The sequence below is a fragment of the Montipora foliosa genome, chromosome 7, assembly GCF_036669935.1.
Source record: "Montipora foliosa isolate CH-2021 chromosome 7, ASM3666993v2, whole genome shotgun sequence".
NCBI lineage: Eukaryota > Metazoa > Cnidaria > Anthozoa > Scleractinia > Acroporidae > Montipora > Montipora foliosa.
Window position 1 is genome coordinate 1347994 of NC_090875.1, and position 12500 is coordinate 1360493.

A 12500-nucleotide genomic window follows, 5' to 3' on the forward strand; every position below is an offset into this window, starting at 1 on the left:
AGAATTGATCGCCCAGGCGGTGGCGTTGCTATTATTTGTAGGAATGACTGGTTACTGGAACAATTGGATAGCAACTTTTCTAATATCTTCGAATGCTTGTGGGCCAAGATTACAACTCCCAACTCCACCTTCTATGTTGCCGCTGTTTATCATCCTCCAGAACCGCAATATTGTCCTGATGAATTATTGGATCATCTAACAAACAGCTGTGATCGCTTGTTGACTGATAATCCTAACAGCAATCTTATAATTTGTGGTGATCTTAATCAGTTAGATTACAAGGATTTTCTTACACAGCTAAACCTATTGCAGATGGTGAAGACGCCAACAAGAAAGGATAAAATTTTAGATGTTTTTATTACTAACGTCCCATATTTTTGGAGAAAAGTATCGGTCGCCCAAGGACTTGTTCGATCTGACCATTCTGTGGCCCTGGTATACCCCAGAATCCCACTTAAGGCTGAAAGGAAAACTGTGATGTTTAGGGATGTACGCGATCATCATAAACTGAAAATGGATAATTTGTTGAAGTGCTACAACTGGGATATCGTTTATCAGTGCAAAGATGTGAATGAAAAACTCGATCTTCTTTCTACCAACATCAAGTCCATGTTTGATGAGTGTTTTCCAAGTATATCAGTGCGAGTGTCTAATAGGGATCCCCCGTTCTTTTCTCCTTTAGTCAAGCACTTACTGGAGCAACGACGAAAATTGATTCGGCGCAAGAGTATGGATACTTCCGGTTTGATTGAAATTCAAACTTTACAAGATAAAATTAACAAATTGATCAGAGATAGTCAAGTTCAGGCCGTTAAAGGGAATTTCGAGAAACACAGTACAGGATCAAAGTCTTGGTGGTCAACAGTCAATTCCCTAACAGGCAGAAAGTCTACCAACACGCCAATAAGCTCAATTATTTCTCCGAACGAGATCAACAATTTCTTTTGTACTGTTAACACTGATCCCCATTATAAATCCACCCACGCTGTCGCTATTCCGGAATAGTGCAAGATTGCTTTAACTGTTTCCTGTGTTACCGAGAGTCTACTCAAATTAAAAAAGACTGCTTCTGGTCCAGATAAAATTCCGTACTGGATTTGGAAAGAGTTTGCTTATGATCTTGCTCCTGTTGTTACTCATATCTTTAACTGTTCTTTGGAAAACCACATTGTGCCTGATCTGTGGAAGCTGGCTGACATAACTCCCTTGCCTAAAGAGTCCAACTTTAAAAATTGCACACAGTTGCGGCCTATTTCGCTGACTAATGTAATAATGAGGGTTTTCGAACGCCTTGTCTACAGACAAGAACTATCACAGTATGTTAATAATTTCATAGATCTTGACCAGTTTGCCTACCGTAAGGGCCATAATACGACTATGGCTTTAATTAAGTGTCAATATGCTTGGCTAAAATGGCTTGATTCGGGATTTGACTTTGTCAGAATATTTTCTTTTGATTTCAGCAAAGCTTTTGATTCGGTACCTCATGATATTCTTTGCTCTAAGTTGAAGTCACTTGATATTAACCCATATGTAACTAATTGGATTATTAGTTTTTTACAAGGCAGAAAACAAAGAGTTACTGTTGATGGCATTGTTACCGATTATTTAAATATTAATAGAGGTGTCCCCCAGGGGACTGTATTAGGCCCTATATTATTTTCTATCATGGTCAATGATATCAAGGTCATCCTACCAAATCAAAATTTGCTTGTGAAGTTTGCGGATGACTTAACTTTAAGTATTCCTGTAAAATCGGGTGTTAGCAACAGTAACTCAGCAGCTAATGAGGTCCAATCCATTGTCGAATGGACAATTGTTAACCGCATGCAACTGAATTTCAAGAAAACGTGGGAAATGCTTCTTAAAGGCAAATCCACTAAGGCTTTACCAGCTCCTCTGGTTTTTATAGAGCGAAAACCCAGTCTAAAGTTGCTGGGAGTAACCTTTCAATCCGATCCGTGTAATTGGGATTTACATTTAGATAATATCCTATCGAAAGCTAGCAGTCGTTTGCACATCTTACGCGTTTGTAAATTTTATGGACTGCCATTGGATGATCTTCATATCCTTTTCACTAGTCTTATTCTACCTACACTTACTTATGCTGTGGAAGTATGGGGCTGTGCGTATTATCATAAGTACTTAAGTCGTATAGACAGGCTGTTCAAAAGAGCTTTTAAGTTTGGCTACTGTAAAGAACGTTTTTTCATTGAAAATATTATTGCCCTGAAGGATAAGAAGTTATGGGACAAGATCACTGACAGTAATTTAATAACAGCTTTAGATGACCTTCTGCCACCGAAGCGAACTATGGTTACGTTACGTAAGAGGCGTCACAACTACATTATCCCGCTTGTCAGAACTGAGCGTTTTAAGAGAACTTTTATAAATAGATGCTTGTTTTCTAGTTAGTTGTTAGTTACTTAGTTAATTAGTTGTCTGTATAATTTAATTATTTTTTCGTAACTAAACACGTCTGTTGTTTAGAGTGTTTTCAATAAAGACCTTTATTATTATAAAGACCTTTATTATAATCAAATTTTTGTGTGCTTGTATGTTCAGTCAACCCCGCGAAAAAATAGGGACTGGTATTGTATTCCAATGGGGCATAAAAAAACAAGTACAAGTGTAATGTCAACCACTTCAGGTGGTCCAGGGAAGGAAGGAGAAAGGCTTAAGGCAATATACTTTACTTTCATGGTCACATGATCTGAAATGGGTGAAAAAAAAAATCCAACATAGTGGCAGGTCAGCATGCTCAGGAGTCAAAGTGATTAAAACTATTACAAAATACAGTAGAAGTCAACAAAAGTATTACAAAAGGATTAGGGAAGAGAAAATATCTTCTTGAAAAAGAAATTTTTCTCAAGGTAAACTCATTTTAATGTTTTCCTCTGGCTTCTGTGAACACACTATTGCGAGTGTCACACATACATGTAAGGGAGAGTCAAAAAACCTTTGCAATAATGCAGTTCAACTATTACCACATGGTTTCAGACTTCCTCAAGTCTTGCTTGTTGAAAGCAGTTTATTGTAATAATTTGCAAATCATACATGATTTAAAAATAAAGTCTTTTTGAAGGAAACATGCTCTCTGAATGAGGAAAGTATACTGGAATAAGTCCTAACATAGGAATACTGAATAAAATAATGCACTCCTTCAATGAGTGAAATGTATAATACTCTTTAAACAAGCTAAGCATAGACAAAAAATTCTAATTTATAAATACTAAATAAATATACCTCCGAAATAGATAGGGGATTTCATCAAGGCCCTGTCTTTTAAAACCAAATAACACCCAATGAGTACTACACATTGACTTCATAAATGTGACCTCTCACGCGAAAACGTACACTAACGGTTTTCCGTTGAACGGGTAAAATCCAACGGCTAACGAATGGGTAGTCAACGGGTTTTTCAACGCTTTCAACGGGTGCGCAAAAAATTCCAACGGGTTCCAATTTTTTTCCAACGGTATGGGAAATTTTTTCTAACACTTTTTACCAACACTTCCAACAGGTAGCCGAACGGCTTTTTCAATGGTTCTTGATGATTTCCAACGCTTTTAACGCGTTTTCAACGCTGTTGATTAACACTTGCAAGAAGACCAATGGGGAGTTTTGGTAACCAACCGTTTATTAAACGATCCGAAATCATGTTGGCTTGATATTTTCAGTGACTGAGAGCAGACGTCTACGCAAGTACAAAATCAGGTTGCAAATGAAATAGAACCCTAGACAACACAACTCTCGATCACCACTGTGTCAACTTCTCGGCCGAAATTTGCATACCGTGTGAATCGGTATTCGTTTTATCAAAATTAATGGTTTCTTTCACCAGTCGCTAGAAACGATACTTGCTCCTTATGACGCTTTTTAAATGTCTTTTTTATGGAATCCACTCGCTCAAGCTAAGAATAAAGCTAGTTCAGATGTTTTTACACGTTGAGATGTAAATCAACCAACACAACTGTCGATCATCACGCCGTGTGAACTTCTCGACTGAAATTTACATACTGTTTGAATCGGTATTCTTTGTATCAAAAGCCAGTTTCTTTCACCAGTCGTATTCACAGTTAACGTTTAGAGCTTCAAGCATTTTCATCAACTCAAGCAAAATTGTTTGTGAAAACCTCAAGTAAACGTGCACGCTGCGAATAATATTTATTTTCACAAGTCGCACGCGATAAAATTTAAAAAGACAGCAAAAACAAATGAGTTCTTGCATAGAATCCATGCTCTGGAGAATAAAGCAAAAGATATTTTCTGGGTCGCCGATTGAAATGACGAATAGACTATTTGCATGTGCGATGGACAAACTAAACGTGATTGGCGCGGTTTAGTAATGAAACATTGATTGACCTTATTCGACATCCTTGTAAGAGAAACCTTGGGTAAATTTTCAAAAGATGTCACAGGAGGTTGACTTTCTTCATTGCTACGCTATAAAATTAATATGCTCGCCAGTAACCTACACCTAAAATTTAGACATTATTTTTATCCGTCACTCATCTGATCAAATGCCATTACAATACAATGAGGTGTCGTAATCTCAACAGACTTTATTTCTCTATTTATCACAGCAAAAACTGAGTTTCGTTCCTTTTTCGATAAGGCTGACCTCAAGAAGCTACTGCAAAACTTTGATTTACATGTAAAAATGTGAATATGCTTCATTGGCAACTTTATTGACAACTAAAATTGCTAGATTTTATTTCTCGCGGATGGTTCGTTCGAATCTTTTGGTCCGGCACTTTGCATTTATTTTGCATTTGACAAGCCGCCAGCACTTGCTTTCCTCCTCTTCGGGCCCGACTGGAAATCTTGTGAAGATCAACACTAAAGAAAAAGAAAGAGGAAATTAACATATCGGGGAAAAAGTACACAGACAAATATAATTGTGTTAAAGTGAAAACGCCACCTGGCAACTTCGGTCAGTATAATCCTTTGCCCTGTACCTTCAGTTAACAATTCATGAATTTTTCAGAGCTAACGTTTTATGAAAATTATTCGACATCGGAATCCCATACAAACACAGCAAATTTCTTTAGCTTATCCGTCCTACCTACCGACTTCTTAATTAATAATTACCTTTCAATGTATGAAGTTTGGTCTTGTCCAGTGGTTGTTTCCCAAAATTCCCTTCCGTGTTGCTCATCGCCAGTTCATCTAGGGTGAAGAGCTCGGGAAGAAGCTTGATGGCGCACTTGTATCACACGCAAGCGTAACTCAGAGATTCCTAATGAAATTTTAAAACCCCTGAATTTAAGAAAATACTGTTCGAAGTGCGTAGTGCCTAGAGGAAGAGTACTACTGTGCATGGGTTACTTAGGGTGGTACTTAGAGGGATACATGCTGCTAAATTTGACTCAATGCAGATAAAAATAAATTCATTTTTTGGAGTTTTGTTTGACTTACTTTGGAAATGGGGTTTGACTTCTCGAGGGTAAATTAATTGTAGAGAATATTACATGAAGGGAAAAATAGTTATCGAGGGGTTCGAGTTATTGAGGGTGAAACTGTAGTAAATGTATTGAGCAATTCCAGGTAAAATCATTTTGGTTTGTGTTTGCGCGAGCTTCGAGTCACCGAGGATTCGAGTTATCTGGAGTCAATTGCACTTTTTTGCTGCCGTTTGTTTTCGTATTTCACTTGGTAGTTTTGAGGTCTTAGAGAGAGTATAATGAGTTGGTCATAGCTTTATTCGATTTGGTGGCTCCTAAAGGAGCCGTTTTTAATGATCTGCAGTGCATCGTCGAACGCTCGACCATGCAGGAGTTTCCCTTGTACTGCATTGCAGGGTAAATGAACTGTTTTTAATTCAGGCAGGAACTTCAGGGCGTTGGAGCAACAAGATCTTCTGTCCCGTGCTTGCAAAATTGCCTTATCTCGCAAAAGAGGTACTGTTTCCGTTCTTCACTTAATCCCTCAGGACTGATCTCTGATGGGAGCGCAGATTCAGGTGGCAACATAGTGCGGTTCTTCAAGAGCATCAAGGATTGTTCTGGAGAATTACTGAATTCTTTGAACTAAAGTTTTCCTGGCTCGTCTTTGGAAAATCTGAAGTGATGGTATTTTTTTATGTGTGGAACTTTGATGAAGTATCGCTCGAGATACGAGGACCAGTTGAACACAGGCACAATGACTCTTCCATCATGTGTGCCAACCAGCTGGGATTTATTGATTCCAACGGTGCTGGACGTATCCACCACGTCGGCAAACTCGTAAAGAGAAGAAACAAAGTTCACTTTATATGCTCTCTTGATGAGTTCGAAGCAGCGATCCGGTCCAAATTTAGTATGCCCAGCAATAAGAAAAGAATAATTAACAGATTTGTGGAGCTTAAGGATTGTTCTCCACGATAAATACTAGATAAAATAATTGTTTTTGTTTTGTCCTGAACAGTTGTCAGCGTGAAAATGTACCCGAGTCTCACCAAGGCCGTGGTTTTGAATGTAATGATGCATGTAACTGATAGTAGTGTTAGCTCCTTTGCCAACAGCACCTGCTTTGTCGATCAAATAATTCCCCTGGCTAGGAATCCCCTCGCACATGACACCAAAAATTCCACATTTGCGAGGGGTCTTAAAATAAATGGGTCCCGGTTGCATTGGATTGCTGGGAATATGGATTTGCTGCGCGAAATCAAACAAGTAATGCATTGTGATGTCGAGGGTACAGACTCCATGTTGTTGATCCAAGTCCACTCTTCCTTCAATTTCTTCAAAAATTGTTTTCGCTTCTTGGCAGACCCTTTTATACAAATCTCTTTCCGTTTGCACACAGTTCAAATGTTCTTGCTTAACCAGGACACACTGAGTCTTTTCCCCGTCCGGAAGGTTGGCAGATCAAACCAGTTTAGATGTATTTTGCTGGCGGAACGACTTCTTCTCCTGTTTCAATTAAATCTTCACCTTCATCAATCATAGCCATTTTGTGGTTTCTTCGAACAACTGCAATTGCGGGTTCGATTGAGTTTCGGTTCGGTTTCCTTCTATTGAAGTGAACTGAACATTAAAAGATGGGATTGGTTGTCAAACATGTGGCGTTACCTTGTCAACTGTACCATATGCAAATTTTTGAAAAGTTTAGACGTCATGCATTGATAAGTAGATAACGCGTGTTTTGAATAACACAGAAATTATTTTTCACTCCCTTCCTCGCTTTACCGGATGCGCAGCTCGACTTTCGAACCCTATTATTTTATCACATTTTACATTAGAAGTTTGTGATTATATGATCATGGAGGAGGCCGTCATGGCTTTACGGTACCTGCAGAAAGACCCGGCGTTTACACTTTTGAGGGTCACTTATACCGTTCAGCCGCACACTGCTAACCGTTCATAAATAATTAGCCATTCAGCCATTCATTCTAGCCGTTCCAAAATATACATTAGTCCTTTCAGGCTATCCATTTTAAATTTAATTTTGAAACAGTGCAGCCATCCGTTCACTATCCGCTTGAAGTAGTTTACCGTTGGATTTTTTTTTTTGAGAGGTCACACTTGACTGGTTGCAGACTCCTAATCCGAACAGTAAATAGGCAAGTTTACGGCGCGGCTAGGATTCTTTAACGGGTAGGACGAATTTTCCCAATGGCTTTTCCCAACGGCTTTTCTCAGCGCTTTCAACGGGTAAGGGAAAAAAACCAAACGGCTTTTTCCAACGTTTCCAACGGTTTGGGAGAAAACGGCTTTTTTCAACGCCTTCAACGGGTAAAGAAAAAAACCCAACGGCTTTTCCAACGCCTTCAATGCTTTCATCAACGCATACAACGGGTACCCAACAGGTAACCAACAGCTTTAGCCGTTCAACGGAAAACCGTTAGTGTACGTTTTCACGTGAGAGGCCACAAATAAGGTACATGTACTTGCTTTGTTCCACTGCAATACTGTTCGAGACAACATTCTAGCTCATTACACTAAGCAAGTTACAGATGTACTGGTCTAATTTCCCAGCTGCAACACTCCTTTCTATGCCTTTGTACAATTCTGATGAGCAAAATGAACATTTTTCTTCTCCAGAATTCTTCATGAAACCACAATAACAATACAGAGGTTCACCTACTTCTCTCGGGACATAGACATCATTGCTCTTGTGGTATGAGAAACTGCTTGAGTCCTGCTTTCTTAACCATACAGTTGTCACATAATCATGTGTCAGCACATGTTGCCATCTTGTGGACAATGTTGCATGCTTGGAGTATTGACTTACACGAATGTGCTTCGCTTCCCGACCCTGCATAGAGTTAATTACTAGCCCAATGCCAAATTTGTTATAAAGGATAGCAGTATGGAATGGAATTGCATGACCGATGGTCCACAATGTGGGTGTGACTGAATTTTGAAGAAGGCTTGATGCAGTAAAATACTTCCTGCAAGATTCCCCCAGGGTCTTGTACTTCTCCCTGGGTCACAGAGACACGACTAAATCTGCTTATTGCATCTCTCAGTTGTAAGCCAACAAATGCAAAGCTACAGATCTGCAGCTGTTGTACTGGGGTATCATTTGGAAAAGAAATGGCTTGCAACGGATGCATAAACTTGTGACACATGATTTTTGTTTCCTTTTCGCCCGTGGGCACACCACTTCTTTACTTTCTTGTACAAACGAGTTGCCCCAATTGTTTTCAGGGTGGCCAAATGCAAAGCTAATGCACATTCTGGAAATTCAAATAGATCAGTGCATGAACTTGGAATAGAACTTTTACCATTGCTATGGGTAAGAATATGTGCATGTAACTGTCGCCAAGTGTTGTTACCATTATGTAATGGCTCAGCATAAATGTTATCAATCAATGGACCTAAAATGGGAGGGTATTCCTGCCTGGATTTCAAATCCCTGATGTAATTTAACAGTTTATTTCTCTTAGTAGATGCAGCTAGGTTTGTTTGTTCCACTTCCCTTCTCTTTGCTTCTACCTTAGCTACTGTCTTAAGCCTTTCTTCATAAACCCAGGGTTTCCACATGCAACTTGCAGATGTACCTAAAGTACCTAGAGAACTTTTGTCATCGTCACTCACATTCCCAAAGGGGGAAAAATAGTGAGCAGAGTTAGGTAGCTCTCCACTAAAGGTGGATGCCCATTTTATGTCTGATGGCACAAGATCAAAAGAGAATTTGGCATTGGCTTTGCTTTTAGGTAATACATATTGTTGTTTTTCAACGTGAGATATATCTGCAACAAGCTTTTTTGCAAATCTGACCATGGATATGTGACTTTCTCCACAATTTGCACCTGCAATAATGAAGTTTTCCTTTTCACTAGTTATCTGCTGCCCGACATTTAAAAATGAGATGAGCCACGCTGTGGCCTCATCATCCATTCCGAAGGGTGCCCCATCAGCACCCACTGCTACCCTGAAATGATATTTTTCACTTCCAAAATGCATTAGAAATGGATCACTCTGGTCAATGGCTACATACATTTCAGCAAGTTGTAACAAGGAATTCTCTAATACTCGATATGAGCCACTTACTTGATCATCATCATCAAGATCATGACAAAAGTCAGACTTGATGTCCTTTACATCTCCAATATCAACTGCCTTGATAAACTGCACCAGTTTATCGTAGGGAAGTATTTTAGGCAAACGTGTACCTTCCATAAATTTCAAGCTTAAGCGTTTCTTGTTGCCAGTGTTAATTGAAGTTGTAAGATTTAGTCGAATACTCTTGTACTTTTCTTTACTTATTAACCCACTGCTATACAAGACTTTTACACAACGAATCTTATTTTCCATGCTATGTTCAAAAGTTTTAATGCTTTTCTTTACAATCTTGGGGATTACTCGCTTCACAATTTTCTTTGAATTGGCAAGATAATTTTTAAGTCTACTTGGTTTTGAGTCTTTGATCAAGGTCAACCAAATCCCGTCTAATGCTGGCTGTTTGTTCGTAGAATCTCCACCATGAATAACTTTACAGGCATCCAACGTTTCTTTTTTCCGTCTTTCACAACACCTCTTAGCTTCTGGTACAGAGTATTCTTCAGAGTTGTCTTCCTTTTCTCTTCTCACTACAGGGGTTCTGAACACCTTTTGATGACAGTACTTCCTCAGCGTTATTGATTTGTTTGACCTTTGAGAAGACAAACATAGAAATTTTACTTAAAAGGCAAGCAAAACTGACAAATACAGCAGAAGTCATTCAATGCTCCCCACTTCCCAAAATGTGTTTCAACCCAGTAGGATGGCTTACCTTCTCTTTCAATTTGTTTACTTTCTTCTTCTCAGATTTGTAGATTTCGCACTGGTTTAAATATTCCTCTTGCAGCTCTTTCCTTCGCTGGGCAAGACTTCCAATTGGGAATTTATCTCTGGCTATTGCTCTCGCTGTTCTGGTCATATGTTTACCTTTTCTTCCCATCAATTAAGATTGGGAAATACAGCTTTCACAGTCTCATGGACATCAGCAATAAGATCTAAAATCATCAATTCATTATTATTACAGTGTATGAATGTTATTGTGATCTGCTGAGGAAATGGTAGCCAAGTGTAAAGAAACAATGTTTGTTCGGTATAATTACAGTACTGTGCAAAAGTAAGTTGACAGTCTCTTTCGAGTCTCGATTCTCGACTCGATCCTTGATCCTCAATTCTTGCGAGGATCAAGGATCAAGTCGAGAATCGAGTCAAAGGAATCGAGAATTTAATGAGCTGGTTGCTTGACTAATTCCTCGATAGATTAATAGCACAAACACAACTGGGAATATGAATGAAAGAAAAGCCTGCCAAAATTTTCTCGGAGAATTTGTTCGGGAATAACGCAAAAAACCGAGCGAGTTTAGTCCTCTTTCGAATCCGGTTGCTGAAATGGAGAAAAAATCACAGCGAACAACACTATTCTGTGCGATTGCGGAGGAGACACATGTACAAGTAATTATTGTGCGGCTGTATGATCAAAGCATACTCAACAATCACACGGATTGTAAACAGTCTTTGACACCATCCGATCTGAGCGGTATTTGAAGTTTACTTTGTAGGCTTCTAATCGAGAGCGCGATCTACCCGACAATTTAGCTATATTGAGTGCCTTTGTTGCGAAATTTTATTCTTATCTATAGAGTAGAATAATTGCAAATTTTGCATTTGTCAAAGTACCGCATGTATGTTAATTTCAGATTAACGAACATCAAACAGCAATATTCCGGGATAAATTTACGAGAAGGACAAGAAGGGAACAAAAGTAACTGTAGTGAAATTGAAATGTAGAATGTTCTTTTGAAGTACCCATGGTTTTACAATTCTCAAAGAGCATTTATATCCTGTAGGATTTTCTTAGTTTACCAACTTGTACAGAAGTGAAGCGTAAAGCCATAATGAAAGTAACAATATTCTTATGTCGCTTAAATAGGATATACTTGCCTTAGAACTTTCCGAAACGTCTCAAACGAAAGATCTGCTCTTGAACTTTCCAAAATGGCCGCTACCGAAAGCACATGGGCTCTAGTTATCCCACAATTCAACGGGAAAAAATGCCTCATGAATATTAATTTCAAAAACAATGTGGCTTCCCGCCGACGCCATTTTGAATGAAAAAGCCGCTGATCAGAATGGCGAAAATCGCGCACCCGCCAGCCTGGTGTCTTTGTTTTGGCTATTGGCTCGTGGATCCACAGCTACTTTGACAATGTTATGATGCAATTCATGATCAATAACAGGACAGACGCATGAAAAAGTGACATCAATTTGTTAAATATTCATGTGGTAAAAATTAAATTTTTGTTAATATAACCGGAACTTGTATTGCCAAACCTGGGGGCTGTCAAACTTGGTGCAGATCCTTTTGTAAAGGTTACAGTAATTAACTACAAACCGCTTTAATTAATGAAAATGAGAAGGTTCAAATGTGCGAGTCCTGGCCTTTAAGAACAGCAGTGAGTGTTGTCTGAAAGTTTCTCAGTGTACAACTAAGTTAAAAACTTGAGACATGAAAAATGAGAAAGGACAAATACCTACTGATTCAAAGTGCAGTGGATGATGGTTATTGCCAGTAAATAATTATTACTGGAGGCAACCCTGGGCATTGCCTAAATGGAGCTAAGTTTGAAATTTTAACCCTTTTACTACTATATGCAAATGAGGCCCAACCTCCATGTTCCTATTACATAATTTGGCTTCCATGGTGATTTCAAACGCAAATCAAAACATACATGCTCAGTAGATTTGGAGGGCAATTAAAGCTAAATAAGAACAAAGAAATGAAGCTGAAGACTTGTTTTACTTGATTTATAATAAATATTTACACATTTCACTTAATACCAATGCCATTTGCAAAAATTCAAGTTTGCCGCCATTGCTATACACAATGCAATTGGTAATAGGCCTTGCGCACGGTATTGGTTGTCAAATGCGTACCAAAACAAGTAACGCTAAATACTGAGGTAGAACATAAGATTTAAGGACAAGTAAAATAATTTGAAAACGGGGATGGAAAGAAAATTTCATGTGCATTAATATGGCGAAAGGAAAGCAACAAAATTACTTTCTATTTTG

General features: G+C 38.6%; 1 protein-coding gene and 1 pseudogene across 1 annotated transcript; both read right to left on the minus strand.

Moving 5' to 3' along the window:
- Positions 1–5837: 5837 nt before the first annotated feature.
- On the minus strand, positions 5838–6665 carry LOC138010650 (uncharacterized; annotated as a pseudogene).
- A 1842-nt stretch (positions 6666–8507) lies between these two features.
- On the minus strand, positions 8508–10350 carry LOC138009572 (uncharacterized). Its single transcript, XM_068856642.1, has 2 exons — positions 10204–10350; positions 8508–10040 (listed from the first exon to the last, which is right to left on the minus strand). The coding sequence occupies exons 1-2, from the start codon at positions 10348–10350 to the stop codon at positions 8508–8510; spliced, it is 1680 nt and encodes a 559-aa protein (XP_068712743.1).
- Between the last annotated feature and the right edge of the window lie 2150 nt (positions 10351–12500).

Coding starts and splice junctions, on each gene's coding strand:
- LOC138009572 (XM_068856642.1), bottom strand. CDS start 10,350: ATGACCAGAACAGCGAGAGCAATAGCCAGAGATAAATTCCCAATTGGA. Junction 10,041..10,203: donor TAAACAAATTGAAAGAGAAG/GTAAGCCATCCT, acceptor TGTCATCAAAAG/GTGTTCAGAACCCCTGTAGT.